The following is a 14696-nucleotide window of genomic DNA, read 5'->3' on the forward strand; positions in this document are numbered from 1 at the left end:
GAGTGGGCGGTGCCTGAAGAAGTGTGCATGAAGCATGTATGGGAAGATGCCAAACTGGAGGATGATTTGTCCGCCTGTATAGCCATGTTAGCTGACTTATGAGAATCCCCATAGCAAGTATGAGATGCGTGGTGGGCTGGGCCGATTCGCTGATGCGGGTGGGGGACATGAGTGCTAGACGGGACTGTTGGACGATTTGTGTGCCCTTGTATTGGTTTGAGAAGGGATGGAAATATGTGAGGTGTGGGTGCACGGTCTACGTGCACTGCAAGCAAGTTGAAGGGGGCAATTAGAGGTCCAGCGGATGGATCTGGGGACCAAATTGTGTACTTTCAATATAGGATGACTCTATAACACCTTGATTATTAATACTGACAGACAAGAGCGGAATGGGAGGAGGGGGTCTAGTTGGGACTTTGTTACTATCGGACATGCTGGTTACGGTTTATGTGAGTACTATGACCCCAGCGGTCAATGTCACTGTATTTACATCCTGCAAAAACCAATAAAGAGTGTATAAAAAAAAGTGAAATGTCAAACAAATACACAAACTATTAAATGTTTGGCTTATTTCACAAACAAAAGTAGAAGTTTTCATTTGTATTGAAAAAGTTGGATCAATTCAGTGTTTGGTTTTATTTCGAAAAGATGAATAGATGTGCAAGATTCCGGTATATCACTGTGTCTTTTTCTTGTTCCTAATGCATGCTCTTTCCTATCTGTGTATGCCAGTGCTTCAATTGATGCCACCAAGCATCCACAGTAGAATCTGTTTGGTGTATTTGTGCTACGCCCACAAACCAAGATAAAAGTAACAAATGTTTAGCCTCATCTTTCAAATTCCTTCACTTTTCAACCTGTTTTAAAATTTTCAATTTTAAATATTGCTTTTTTATTGTGTATGCATACTTTATTAATCTTTTCATATTATTTTGTTTCCTAAAGAGTGGCGGATCCCCTGAGTAGGCCACATGTTAGAAACTACTAATGTAGAGTATTAGGCAGGTATATTCTTAAAGAATCTTTTCTGTGCAGCGAGGCATCCGGTATCCTCCTATAAATAGTCGGGACATTTCCACCCCCCCCCCACACCTTTTTTGGAGGTCACAGATAGATTGTCTTAAACCCCAAAGAAGGCATCCATTCAGAACATCAAATCAGACATCTACAGGCCTTGAAATATCTGCGTTCAAAGACAGAGGTCGAATGTCAGCTTATGTGTTGTGACAAATTACTACTTAAGTTTACTTTTCTTTCTCTGACTGCAAAATTTGAGGATTTTGTAAAGCGAACTGTCTGGCAATCCTGTTGGCAGCCCAACGTTTAAATAGCTTCTAAGTTAACTATACACATATTTCAAAATATATTTCACTACTAGGGAAAGTACTTTTTCTGTAATTCTGAAGTGAGATGGACACCAAGATTTTAATAGGATAAAAACAAATTAGAATACTTTACTTGGTGTTATGCAATTGATATATATTTTCTGAAACCTGATTTCCAAGCAGTTGTACACTAATAGTTTTATAGGTAAAACTGCATGTGAGTGGGGAAACTGTGGCCATTTCAATGCAAACTGTCTGTATATGGCAGTGGGCTACCACATTAAGCATTAGTAATATATTTATTAAATTCTTGGGTACCCTATGTGTGGGATCGATTTTTATTATATATGGAGATAATGTTTAGTCTAATAAAACAAAGTTAAGAGGTTTTGTACAGCGTCATGCTGAACTCCTATTTTTGAAGGTGCTCTCGAATGTGATAATTAAGCAAAAGGCAGCTCGGTGAAATAAATATTTGCCTAGGATCAAACATTTTGAGAAGAGATTATTGGTCCAGTGAATTAAAGTTAGGTCAAGTGGGTTAATCATGTCACTAGACCTGCAGGTCTAGAAAAATGTGTCAGTTTTTTAGAGTCCGAATGAATTTTCCATTCCCTCACATTCTGACAGTACTGACAGGAATATAGGTGTATTTAGAATCTGATAGACTACCCAGGTGAGCTTACTCTTGTAGAGTATTGATAAGAAACAACTTCATGGACCCCCACATACTTTACTCATACAAACCTCATTGTTTATTGTAGTCTAATATAAATTATATGAATATGGATTAACATTATAGTAATGGATAACTTACCAGTTATGAATACTATAAAAAAGTAAATGCAATATAGACCTCATGCATTATTAATCACACATCCCTAATCAATTAGACAGAAATTCTCTATTTGCCTTGAAGAACCCTATTGTTCAATCAATCAATCAACCAGGGGCTTTTAAAGCGCGCTACTCACCCGTGAGGGTCTCAAGGTACTGAACTGTTTGTTGAGTCACACATTGTTGCTCGCTTTACCTGCTGTATTATTTTGGCAATCTTGGCAGTATTTATCCATATTTATACGGTTTTCTATTAAAACAATGTTGAAACTAGATGACTTTCAAATATATTTAATCAGTGAATGAGGACTCTCACTTGGATATTTTTTTCTGGTTTTAAAAGTAAGAAGAAAAAAAACCTTTTTTTCCTATCTGTTTTTATGTGTTAAAATAAATAAAAACGGTGATTTTTGCAATAACATAAGACTGTAAGTGTGAGGCTCGTCAACAGAATGTTCTCTTTTTAAACAAGGATTTTAAATGCGTTTAACCATCTCAAGTGGGAGGAGATAAAAGTATAAAATATTAATACACAAATGAAAAAACAGAAGAGCTAGACTCTGCGTTACAAGGGTAGGCAAGCAATTCAGAGGAGCTATCAGTTGTTGTTTGCTTTAAAATGTTCCATTTTGAAGAGATTGCACAAGTAATTTGTCATTCTGCTGCCATGCTGCATGTTTAATACATTTAACTCTTTCCTTCAAGGTTCCATGGTGAAGGCTATGATGAAGGTTATTCTGAAGGAGTACAAGGTGGTTTAATTGAGGGACATCAATATGGTGCAATAAATGGTGCTAAAATTGGATCTGAGGTAAAATATAAATCATGGATTTATTTATTTTAATTGGAGAAAATCTTCTTGCCTTATGATAAACCATTAACTATTATACTCATTATGAACAACGTATATTCTACAAGAAAAGTATTTTATTCTTTATTTACACAAAAAATATGACCGAGTAGTCCATAGTGATTGTGGGTAAAACTGAATTCCGATTGAAAAGTATAGATTTTTTTGTTTGTTTATAACTTTGAAACAGTTTGTTGAATCTGCACAAAGGTTCCAATCAAATAGGGTTTTGCTGATCCCTCCAGGGAGGAGGGAGTGAATGGAGCGCAGGAAGGAGTGGGGTGGAGGAAGATCAATATGTTTTCCATATTAGCTCCCATAGGAAACCAAAGGTCCCACCTATGCAGGAGCTGTTGGCTTTGTCAGTGTGTTTTATTAATGTTGTACACCGGTGTGGCTGCTGTTTAGCATGGCTAGAGGTAGTAGCATAGAGCAGAGTGGCGCAGGATTAAGTGTTGCAAGTGGCATAGCATAGAGTGGAGTAAAGTGTCAGAGTGAAGTGGCATAGTGTGTTATTGCATAGAGTGTTATACAGTGGCGTGGCATAGTTTGGCAGACAGTGGAGTAAAGTGTCTAGAGTGGAGTAGTGTTTTAGAGTAGCATAGAATGTTGTGGGGTGAAGTGGCAAAGATTGGTGTGGACTAGAATGTCGCGGAGTGGCATAGAGTGGTGTAAAGTGCCATGGAGTGATGTAGAGGGAATTGCATAGTTTCGGCGTAGCGTAAAGTGGCATAGTGTGTCGTGGAGTGGCATAGAGTGGAGTAGAGCGTCGTCTAGTGGCATACAGTGGTGTGTAGTGGAGTAGTATCGTAGAGTTAAGTGGCGTGGAGTAGACTGTTGTAGAGAGAAGGGGGTGCCATAGAGTGGAGTAAAGTGGCATAGAAGGCATTGCGTAAAATGAAGTAGAGTATTGTGGCATGGAATAGAGTGGAGATGAGTGCAGAGTGGCGTGTTGTGCAATGGAGGGTCATGGAGTGGCATAGAGTGGCATAGAGTGTCGTAGAGTGGTTGAGTGGAGTAGGGTGTTGTTGAGTGGCATAGATTGCAGTAGAATTCGGGAGTAAAGTCACAAGGACTGTCATGGAGTGAAATTGCGTAGAGTGTAGTGTCTCGGAGAGGTGTGGCGTACAGTGTCGTGGAGTGGTGTTCAGTGGAATAGGATAGAGAGGGGTATTGTGGAGCGGCACGAAGCGGAATATGCATGGTGTGTTAGCGCTTTGACATAAAAAGTGTTTTCCATTTTAGCTCCCATTGAAAGCTTTGCTCTCCGAAGCAGCAAAAACAAGTGAACGGAATTACACCAAACTTGGTACGGAAGAAACTTGACGTAGCAGCCTGCTTCGTTTTTGAGACACTTGTGTATAAAATAGATGTCTGGCGCTCTTAAAAAGGGTAATTAGGCAAAGGTTTTTGTATATATTCACAATTTATCCTCAAATCATTCGGGGATCAGGATCCTGAAATCTTCCAAGGACTATACATTTGAAAAATAAACAGATCCTGTTGGAAGAGGGAGCATTTTTGGGATTCTTCAACAACTTTAGCCATTTCTATAGCACTTTTATGGGATGGCTGTTTCGCTGCCCATAGTCTCTCCTGGATTTTTTTATCCTTACACTGAACAATTAGTTGGTCTCAAATCAGTTTGTTGGTCATCGCATCAAAACAACACTTGATAGAAAGTACCCTGAGACTTGCTACAAAATCATCAATAGATTCTTGTTCAATCTACGGCTGCATATAGAACCTATTGCGTGCAATGACCAAAATAAGTTCTTCGAAACCTATTCTCAAGACATTTGATTGCCTCTTTGTAAACATCTCTAGAACAAAAGAGGCCACTCAGTAACTCAGGGACCTGGGTTGAACAATAAATATATAAAAGGTGGTCCCCAAGGGGGAAGTGTAGCCCTTGACTTCCACGACAATCGTGTCAAAACAGAGATGGAGATTAACTCTAACAAGAGTAGGGTTTTCAATTATGCGTTTAGTGCTATTATTTTAATGTATCTTCTCAGTCATGAATATATACATCAAATTTTAGCGACTTTTATGGATTACTTATATCTTGAAAAAGATAAGGTGCTCCTATCAAATGATGCGGCTGTGAGAGTGATCAATAGTGAAAGAAGTGCATACGTGCTATGTACAAAAATACATACATGTGTCTGATAGGGATAGGCCAGCATTGCACCCGTTATTCAACTGGGTTCATTGAAGCTGTTTATTTAAGTGTGATGTACAGACTGCATTTAAGAAAAGAGCTAATTTTCAGGTGATTTAGGCATCCAGCATTGCACCCGTTTTTCAACTGGATTTTGTGATAAATACCCTTCCTGAAGTAATTTCCCCTACTAGAATTTCAATTTCCACATGAACATGCAATCTTCTGCCACAGTGTTTGGTGCTACGTGTACATTTTAGATCCTAACTGTTTTTTATGTTGAAAATGTATTAATTACATTTTGTCAAGAAAAGAACATGTTTGCTTACATCATTTACACTGATACAATTTCGTCTTGAAATAGGTGCCACCATACATATATACCAAAAAACATGAAACAGTACTACATGCTGAGTGTCCCACGCTCTGGCGATATCGCCCCAGGGCTCCGTGTATGGTTTACGCCTTCTAGTGGTCTTATCTTCGGAAATTAGTGCCCGTTCCTCTGCGTGGAACCAGCTGGTGACATCTGCTTCCCATGCGGTAACCATAGGCGGAGTCTTAGCCTTCCAATGGAGCGTAATTCTCCTATTGGCCAGTTTGTAATTTTGGGCTACAAGGAGTGGATGTTCATCACTTATCCCATCGACTATCCGGTGACAGTGTTACCTTGCCAGTGACTGGCACACCATTAAGGATCATAGAAGGACTGCTACCATACCAGTGATTGGCACACTCTTCCATGTGGGTTATTTCTCAGTTATTTTAACTTTTACATCCTAATGATCTCCCTGCTTTAAATAACTTATACCCGGGGTCACTTATTCTTTGTAAACATCCGCAATAGGCTTCCCATTACGACCTAACACCGGTGGCAAATATTTGAACACCCTTTACCCCTCATTACCTAAAGCACTCTATAATAACGCTTTTTTTCTTGCCGGTGGAACTTTTTGTCCATCCAATGCTATAATGTAATTCTCTAACGTCTCCACCCAATCCTTCCACAATCTTGTTGGGGAACCAGGTTGAGAAAGGAAAGACAATGGGGTGATTATATTAAGGGCTGCCATAATCTCTAAAATAGCGTAAAACCAAAGAGACACAAACACCCACACAATGTGCTCACTGTGTGCAAACCCCATTCACTGTTGCATTGCACAATGCACAAGAATTGTTTCGTGCGCAGGAAACCGTGTACCATCTACACAGACCATGCCGTCTTAACCACCAGCTTACCTAATCCTTCATGAGCCACTGTGACCAGCTCACAGAAAGCACTAGTGAAATTACCCTCCAGTCAGCACATGGAACAGAGTGCCAATCACTGGTATGGTAGCAGTCCTTCTAGAACCCTTAATGGTGTGCCAGTCACTGGCAAGGTAACACTGTCACCGGATAGGTGATGGGATAAGTGATGAGCATCCACTCCTTGCAGCCCATAAATTACAAACTGGAAAACAATCACTGGACCCAGGGCTCGAAAAATTCACTCGACCGCTCGCATTTGCCAGTCAGATTAATGCAGGACAAGCTATTTTTAGGTCCTACTCGCCCTTACTGGCAAGTAGGAATACAAACAGACACTTGACCTCTGCCTCTGAAAACAGGGGAAATGTGACAAGATAGCAAGATTTAAAGGCATCTTTATTGCTCACAAAGTAAATGAGCAATAAAAATGCTTTTAAATCTTGTTAACTTGTCACATTTACTCAGCTTTCAGATTAGAGGTCAAGTGCATTTCCGTTGGGTCGAGGAGATTTTGTAGGTTACTAGACCTGCAGGTCTAGTGCATTTTTTATGAATTTTCGAGCCCCGCTGGACCCGCATCGAGCTTCTGCTGCTCCACATCACCGAAATGGTCTGTGTCAAGAAACGCAAGATGGTCACCACACATAACGTGACACTAGCGCGTAGAATTCCAGTGTTTCTCCTCCCAGCAGGTACTGCGGTGCTACAGTTTTGGAAAGCCGACGTCTTATACTGCAGAACTTGCAGCTTTTGCCGCAACGATGAGTACGAGAAGGCACAGGTCGGAAACTTCAACCAGTGGGCGCCGCAAAGATGTAAACTTCCTCCAATGTAAACTGCAAGTAATCATCCCACAGTATCACCAAGCAAACGAGCACAAGTTTAGACAAGGTCACCAAATCACTGCAGGCCACCTACAAAACCACCCAGGTTGTGTCTAATTCTTTCCGTCGTCCTTCATGAACTTCAAGTCCTCGCCAAAATGTTGAGATGGAAAGATAAGCCGACACACAACCAGGCATGTTCAGTAATGAATATTTAATGGAGACACAACCTGGCGTCAGTTCACAGCATGATGCCAGGCACAACTGACATTCTTGGAATACCCTCCGCATTACACTCTAATCATAGAACACATGTAAATGCAGTGACATCACAACAGTGCACAAGGCATGCATGCACTGCTTTCTGCTCTTCTCGCTTATGTAAAGTAACACACTGGCCCTTCCTTGGGCTCGGCTACAGCTGGCAGCGACAGATTTGATCTTTAGCCAGTCTGAACTGGGAGTCTGCTGCCAGCCGGCTGCCGCTGAAGCCAATGGGTCACATGTATGAGGTGAAGCAGCTTTCGATATCCTGCAGATCTCCAGAGCAGCATGTAACGCTGTCGCACCACTGGGACCAATGAGCACTGACCCCTGTGTTTATTGATGATGGCACAAAAAAAAAAAAAAATGAAAGTACTAGCCTCTGCCGAGGTGAGGTTGTGTAACATGGGGCAGGAAACTGGTGAGAGACCCGCTTCACTGCACACTTATTTGTTGTTTTTTGTTTTTGTAATCCGATCTGCTGAGCAGCATTCAGACTTCTTTTTAGGGGACATGTAAGCAGGGAACATTGAGGAACTGAACTGGAGTACAGGCCCCTACAAGGCCTGTCATTCAGAAAGTGGGAGCAGGCATACTCATGTTCACTATAGGCATCACAGAGACAAACCATAGGAATGGATAAAGGTAGACTGAAAGAGAAACTAAGTGGAAGAAGGAAGAATACCAAGGAGGTAAGAGAGAGTTGAGAGGGATAAGAAAAAAGAAAGGGGTGACATGAGAGACCCCTGAGACCAGAGAGCAGGATGGAAAGGGATAACGTGAACAAAAAAGAGGAAAGCTAGGAGGGGAATGGAAAGAGGGAGACAAACCAAGGAAGGGAAAGTAGTAAGCAGCTAGGGATGAGAAGAGGAGATGGAAGGATAATTGAAGTGAGAAAGGTGAAAAGAGAAACATAGCATCTCATAATACCATCTGGGGAAGAAATCACACAGTAATTTACTCTGATCCATAACCTGCAATGTGATTGTCTGAGAGGTCATCCTCATAGGAGAGAGGTTGTTTGATGTCCTAATCAGTGATTTTGTCATTTTGCTTATGAATTGGTTTAGTGCTTGAAAAATCAGGTGTGTGCTTGCTCTGTTTTTTTGAGTTGTTGTACGAAGGTAATGGGCCCCTACTACAGTAGTCTTTTATCATTCTTGCCTCTTCCTGAATGTTCGGTGTCTCTTTTTCCCTGATCTATTATTATAACGAGTGAATAAAAAAACTGAATTCTAATTAATTTCTGGGAGTCTTTCTTTTGCAGTTATCATGAACTTTTCTGTTTGTTTTGATCACATAGATTGGATTTTATCTTGGTTTTATCCTAACCTGGAGGAGTATTCTCCGCTCAGGAACCAATGAAGATGACAAGCTCAGGTAAGAAAAAGTATGCGAGTCTCGGGGTCTTCATTATGTGTGCCTTGTAAATTGGTAACATTTTAAAGACATTTTAATAAATGTAAATAAGCCACAGCAGGTGAAAAGTTCTCTCAGCCATAGAATCTGAATAGCAAAGTGACTATCTATACAGAAGTAAGGAATTTAGTAATACTAGATTTACTCAAATCAGTCCAAGTACCTATATAACTGTATAGCAAATATACATAAAAACAAACCGTTGGAGTAATATATATATATATATATATATATAATAGGGAACTAAGAATTCATACATCTAATCAGTTTATATTATAACTCCTCAAACACCAACCGTATCCCCTCCTATTTCATTAAATTCTTTCATGTCTCTCCCAACATTCACTTATATTTTGATATCCATGCCAAATTACCTACCAACCTCATAGCTGCCAAGGTTTCAGACTGCTTTTGAGTGACATTTTCATAATTTCAGTGTAAATATGAGTCACATTCTACAACTATCAGTGACACTTTCTCGCGACAGTATAATGTCACCCACACTTAGGGGTCGATTACAATGTCGGTCAGAAAGTCTCAGAACGGCATTCGATTAGTCCGAATGCGATTCTGAAGCCTTGTTTCAGATCGACTCCGAAACATTTGCGAACGACTGATTAAGAAGTCCAGAAGTCATTTGGTCTTTCCGACTCGTTTCCGAACATTATTCGGAGTAACCAAGTCAGTTGGAGCGGACTCGTGCAGGTCTATGGACCGCATTCCCGACCGACCGATTAGGATGTCGGATTCAGACAGCCTTTCTGAATCAGTTGTCCAACACGGGTCAGCTGTCGGAATCTGTCTTTGGGGGCCCATAGCAGGCCCGCCTTCACCCGTGGGCCTCCGAACCTGGCCTGTGGGGGTACCCATGAGTCCCCCCTTTCCAACCATGCATAGTGTGGCAGGCACCTTTTGGGTGCACGTGTTTCAGCAACCACCCCTTTCTTCAATGGGAGCCTGTGTAGTCGGTCGAAACACAGGCTCCCTTTGAAGTCAATGGTGGTCAGACTGAACGGTGTTCAGAGCCATCGTATCTACATCTGTTTGAGCAAGGGATAGTTTCTTACATTAATTAGGCGGTGTGTGCTTTGTGTTTTGGTCTTTTAAATCTTGTAAATTTAACTAACTATGATAGCAGGATATTTCCACCTCATAATGTCTTAAGAATCCTATATCTCCCGTTGTGCACTAGCGCCATCTTGTGGCGTTTGAAAAACAACACTTGAGCTCAGCTTTTATGCCGTCTGCGCCAGCAAATTGAGAAACTGGAACTATGGCACTTCAGGACACGGCTCTTTAACTGACAATCTCGGGCATTACGGTAATTCGGGGAAATTACCGGGTAATGTGGGGAAATTACCGGCTAACGCGAGATACGCGGTACTTGGCAGAGCTTCAAATTTAGGGATCTTCCTCGGTTTCCAAAGTTTGAGAATCTGTTTCGTTATGCCTAAAACATGGCAGGACCATTATTTCAGTTTGTATTTATATTTCTGCAACTGGCTTTTCATGATTCGAAATTAAGCATTAGTATATAGCATTTTATGTGCAATATAAGAGAAAAAGAAAGGTGTGATTCAAGGGTGGTCAGAAGAGAAATAAAGTTGAAGTAAATAGGAATTCATTAGCGGAGATGAGTCATTTTGGAAAATAAAGATAAACTAGACAGGAGAGGGACCGAGTTCAGCTTGTTGGTTGCATGACAAAAGGTAGTTGTTAGAAATGGGATTTCTGGTTGGCTAAGGCTTGCGCCAAAGTCAGGCAGAAATCACCACTCTAGTCAGGGCAAGGAAGTTACACGCCAAAGATAACCCCTGCTCACCCCCTTGGTAGCTTGGCACGAGCAGACAGGCTTATCCCTGAGGCGATGTGTAAAGCGTTTGCACGCGCACCCAGCAACAACACCCAAGGCCCACCACAAAGGAAACTCCACACAAGGTATTCTATAAAAATAGCCTTTGTATTATACACAATACATCAGATAAAAACACACACTTTACAATGTGCCAACAGGCACGGGCCGAATTTACAAGGTATTATATATACAGGGGACAGGGCCACATGGACCACTGTCAGGAATTAGCACTTTGTAGAAATAGCACTTAGAACGTAGGAATAATATTTTAGAACATAGCACACAATAACATATATAACACACAATCAGTAACTCCTGATAACCAGAAAGTACCACCTACGCAACCCTAACCACCTTAGGAAAATACTGCGCAGGGAATCAGGACCTCACCAGTACCACCTGTACTAGGAGGAAAACAACCACCTAAGTATCACTCTACCTGTAGGGGTCTAAGCACATAAACACAGGATGCATAAAATACATTAAGAGGTGTAAAGCAAAGCACATGACGCATAAACACATTCAGAGGTGCAGGAAAGGTACAATGGCGCAAAAACTCACATTAGCCACTATCTGTGGCAGTCCCTAGGCCAACTGGCCTTGTCGGGGCTAGGACGCCCTGTGTACCAATGTCAGGGGGGGGGGGGGGGGCCTAAACGTGGCAGCTGCCCACTAAGTGCTGGGCAGCTGTGGGGACTGAGGCCTGGGCACCTCTGGGCCCTTAGAACAATTATGGCCTCCTGAGCCTCGCAGGCTCTAAACAAGAAATGCCCCCTGAGCCTCGCAGGCTCTAAACAATAATGCGACCCTCCGTTGGAGCCTCGTGGGCTCTGAAACAATGAAATGCCCCCTAGAGCCTCGCAGGCTCTAAATAATACTGTGCTCCTTCGTTGGAGTCCCACACGGGGGACTCTTTAAACACAATGCCCCCGCTCGTTGGAGCCTTCACGGCTCTTTAACCAAAATGCCCCTGTTCGCTTAGAGCCTCCCTGGGCTCTTATAAAAACACTGGGTGCCTCGTGGGAGCGCACCCGCGCTCAGCAACCTCCTCGGCTGCTTTGTACGCCCTCCCGGCCAGAGCCCCACTCACCGGGAAGGAGGCGCCGGTCTCAGTCACCGGCCGCGTTAGGGTGGAGTCCCGCTCGGGGACTCAGGAGGGCGACGCTTCTCTCCCCGGTCCGGCCCAGCGCGGGGTAGGCTCCCGCCTGGGTCTTCGCTGGATGGGTTTCAGACGCGCTGCTCGGAGCTCTCGCTGTTGAGGCTCCGGTCACGTGGGTGACACTCCCTGCCGCTGGACCAATCCCAGCGCGGCAGGGAGGTGACGTCAGCGAACTCCCGGGCTGCCGGCGGTGAATTCGATACCGGCTTTCCCGAAGCACGGGGTGGGCTCCCGCCTTCGGATTACAGTACAACGTGACGGAAATAAGCGGGGTGGCACCCGCCACAGGAATAATCAACTAAGCGGGGTGGGCACCCGCCATCAGAAACAAAGCGCTCCTGGCGCCACGGGCACAGAAACAGGCGCTCTCTGCGCCGAAGGCAATTCCAGTGCTTTCAGGCACTGGAGGCTTCAGCGAGGCACACAGGAAGGCGCTCCTCTATGCTGGTGTCCTAAACAAAGCGCTACCAGTCAAATAAAAGCGCTCCCAGGCGCTTAGGGCTGCAAATAAAGCGCTCCCAGCGCTTTAAGAAGGATAATAAAGTCCAGCAAAAAGTCTCCCCTGCACACAGCAAGGCAGGGGCGGGGGGGCAAGGCTGGACCCAGAGCCAGCTCACTGGGCCTCCAGGCAGGGAAGTAGTCCAAGTGGCGGTCCTCTGGTCCAGCAGCAGCAGCAGCCCCCCCTTAGGTAGGATCCTGGCAGAGAACAGTTTCTGTGGGGACACAGCCCCATTTTTATACAGTAAAAACCCTTTGTTCTGGGTTCAGGGTGAGGGGGAAAACCAGTCGCAGCTGGTTGGGGAGCACCCTTGATGTGCTCAGCCCCTCACTCTATTCACTGGCAGGGCTAGGGTCGTCAGTCGCACCACAGGGGGCGGAGCCAGCATTGTGTGGGGAAACCCCTGCCCTATTCAGGACCCAGGTGTACTCCTCCCACCCATCTAGCTGCTGTTCTCCCCATTCACCACTGGGTGACTCATCCTGACTCTGGGGAATCCCTAGCCCCTCACATGACCTCAACCAGCCAATCATGCGACAAGGCACACATTTTACACTGCACACCGAAGTGCCCACTTCTAGAAGTGGCACTTCCATACTAGCTACATGCACGCCGCACACATCACCGCGCAGCATTCAATCAAACGAGTCCGCACATACCAAACTCGGGCATGCACACCCCACGCATCAGGAACTACTAGGGACACATACATTCCCCATGCATTCCTATGGGAGGGCAGGCCTATCTCACCACATGCACTCAGAGCGCGCACGCACTTTACCCTGGGACACAGGGAAAGTGCGCAGAAACCAAAAAATCACCACACCAAGTCACCAATAAAAAGCAAAAAAGTTCAGGGGTGAACCTGCCAGAAGGGCCAAGTCCAACAGTAGTCCTTATTCATTTTAGTTTTGCTTCCTTCGCTTCTTTGAAGAGTAGAACAGATGCTTGTTTGTCATTCATCAAGTGTCAGTAATTTGCAGTATGATTCCTCTTTCAGTTTATAACCATCTGAGTCTCCAGGTTTCTCCCAAGAAGTGACCCATTCGTGTGATGGTTTCTACAGTGACTGGGCCAGGAGGAGAATCGATTATGGTTTGGTTTGTCTCAGCCTGCCTCCTAATTATCAGCCGTGTTGTTCTCTTTTAATCCAGTGGCAAAAGAGCAAGAAGAGGGTTAGAGATTTTGGTCTGTAACCACCGCTCGGACATTCTGGTGATTTCGCTGGGGACCCTATGGCCAAGAGTTCGGTAATAGGAAGGATGTAGTTGCGTGCCATAAAAATTGTTGTTTTTGAGAAAGTAACGTTTGTGATAATTGGCTGACGCTATGATGGTAAGATTTGCACCATAGAATGATTTTATTTGATTCATTGCTGGTGCGATTTTGGTAGAGCAATCCTTTCTTGTAATTGTTGCTTCAACTTGGCTTTTGTATTGTTGTTTGCTGCTAAGCTATGTGCAAAGTAAAAAGTCCAGGAGCTTTTGATAGATGGCTCTTGGGGTGAGATTTTTGGGTATTAGGACTTTGTGCGTTGGGTATCAACAAGATGATTGGACGTGCAGAATTTTCTTTTGGAAGCGCAGTGCAAGATCATTGGCTACTGTCTTCAATAGGTACGTACCCTAATTCTGCTTCTAGAGTTGCAATTGTTGACGATTAGGTAAGACCCATACATTTCTTCACCTGTGCATCTACAGGCAGCCTGCTGCTGAGAGGTCACTGTTAAAACCCCATAATTCAGGAAAAAAACATGATTCATCCTACTTTTGCTTGCACCACTGTTTTGGGGGTTTATGTTTTTTTAAATCTTATTGAACAATGGTTTTAGCACATTTTGTCCTCACTAATGCATCATTGAGGTCGTTCTTCTAGGTTAGGGAATTGCACATGGTCACGCATAGATATTCGCAGACGTCTAATATGGAGATGGGCTGCTTCCTCGGAGTCGTGGGTCTACCAAGAGACTTTTTAGCGTGTAGTCCCCGGATCATAACCTTTGACTTTGCCAGATAGACTTGAGGTGGTGGATAGCAAAGTATCTTTCAGTTGCATTTTGCTTCCTTCACAGTAGAACTGAGTCATTAGCATAGAAGAGCAAATAAATCAGTGTTTTGCTGACTTTAGCTATATCTTGGGAGGCTTTTAATATTACATTGGACATGTCATGTGTTTGTAGATTAAACAGCAGTAGGTCAAGATGCACCTTGCTTTCCTCCTATTTTAATGATGAACACTTTGCTTCTAGC

At 43.5% G+C, this 14696-nt stretch overlaps 1 protein-coding gene across 4 annotated transcripts in view; it reads left to right on the plus strand.

Moving 5' to 3' along the window:
- Positions 1-14696, plus strand: part of LTO1 (LTO1 maturation factor of ABCE1) — a 202814-nt gene that overhangs the window by 6229 nt on the left and 181889 nt on the right. For all 4 annotated transcript variants that reach the window (XR_014978723.1, XR_014978724.1, XM_085643574.1 and 1 more), the window contains exons 2-3: positions 2868-2973; positions 8819-8895. Coding sequence is in view for 2 of the 4 variants with exons in the window: in XM_085643574.1 (XP_085499700.1) it covers positions 2868-2973; positions 8819-8895 (183 nt within the window). In the remaining 2 variants the exon portion in view is untranslated. The remainder of the gene's footprint in view (positions 1-2867; positions 2974-8818; positions 8896-14696) is intronic.

This window comes from Triturus cristatus, chromosome 3_1 (genome assembly GCF_964204655.1).
Source record: "Triturus cristatus chromosome 3_1, aTriCri1.1, whole genome shotgun sequence".
NCBI classification, from domain to species: domain Eukaryota; kingdom Metazoa; phylum Chordata; class Amphibia; order Caudata; family Salamandridae; genus Triturus; species Triturus cristatus.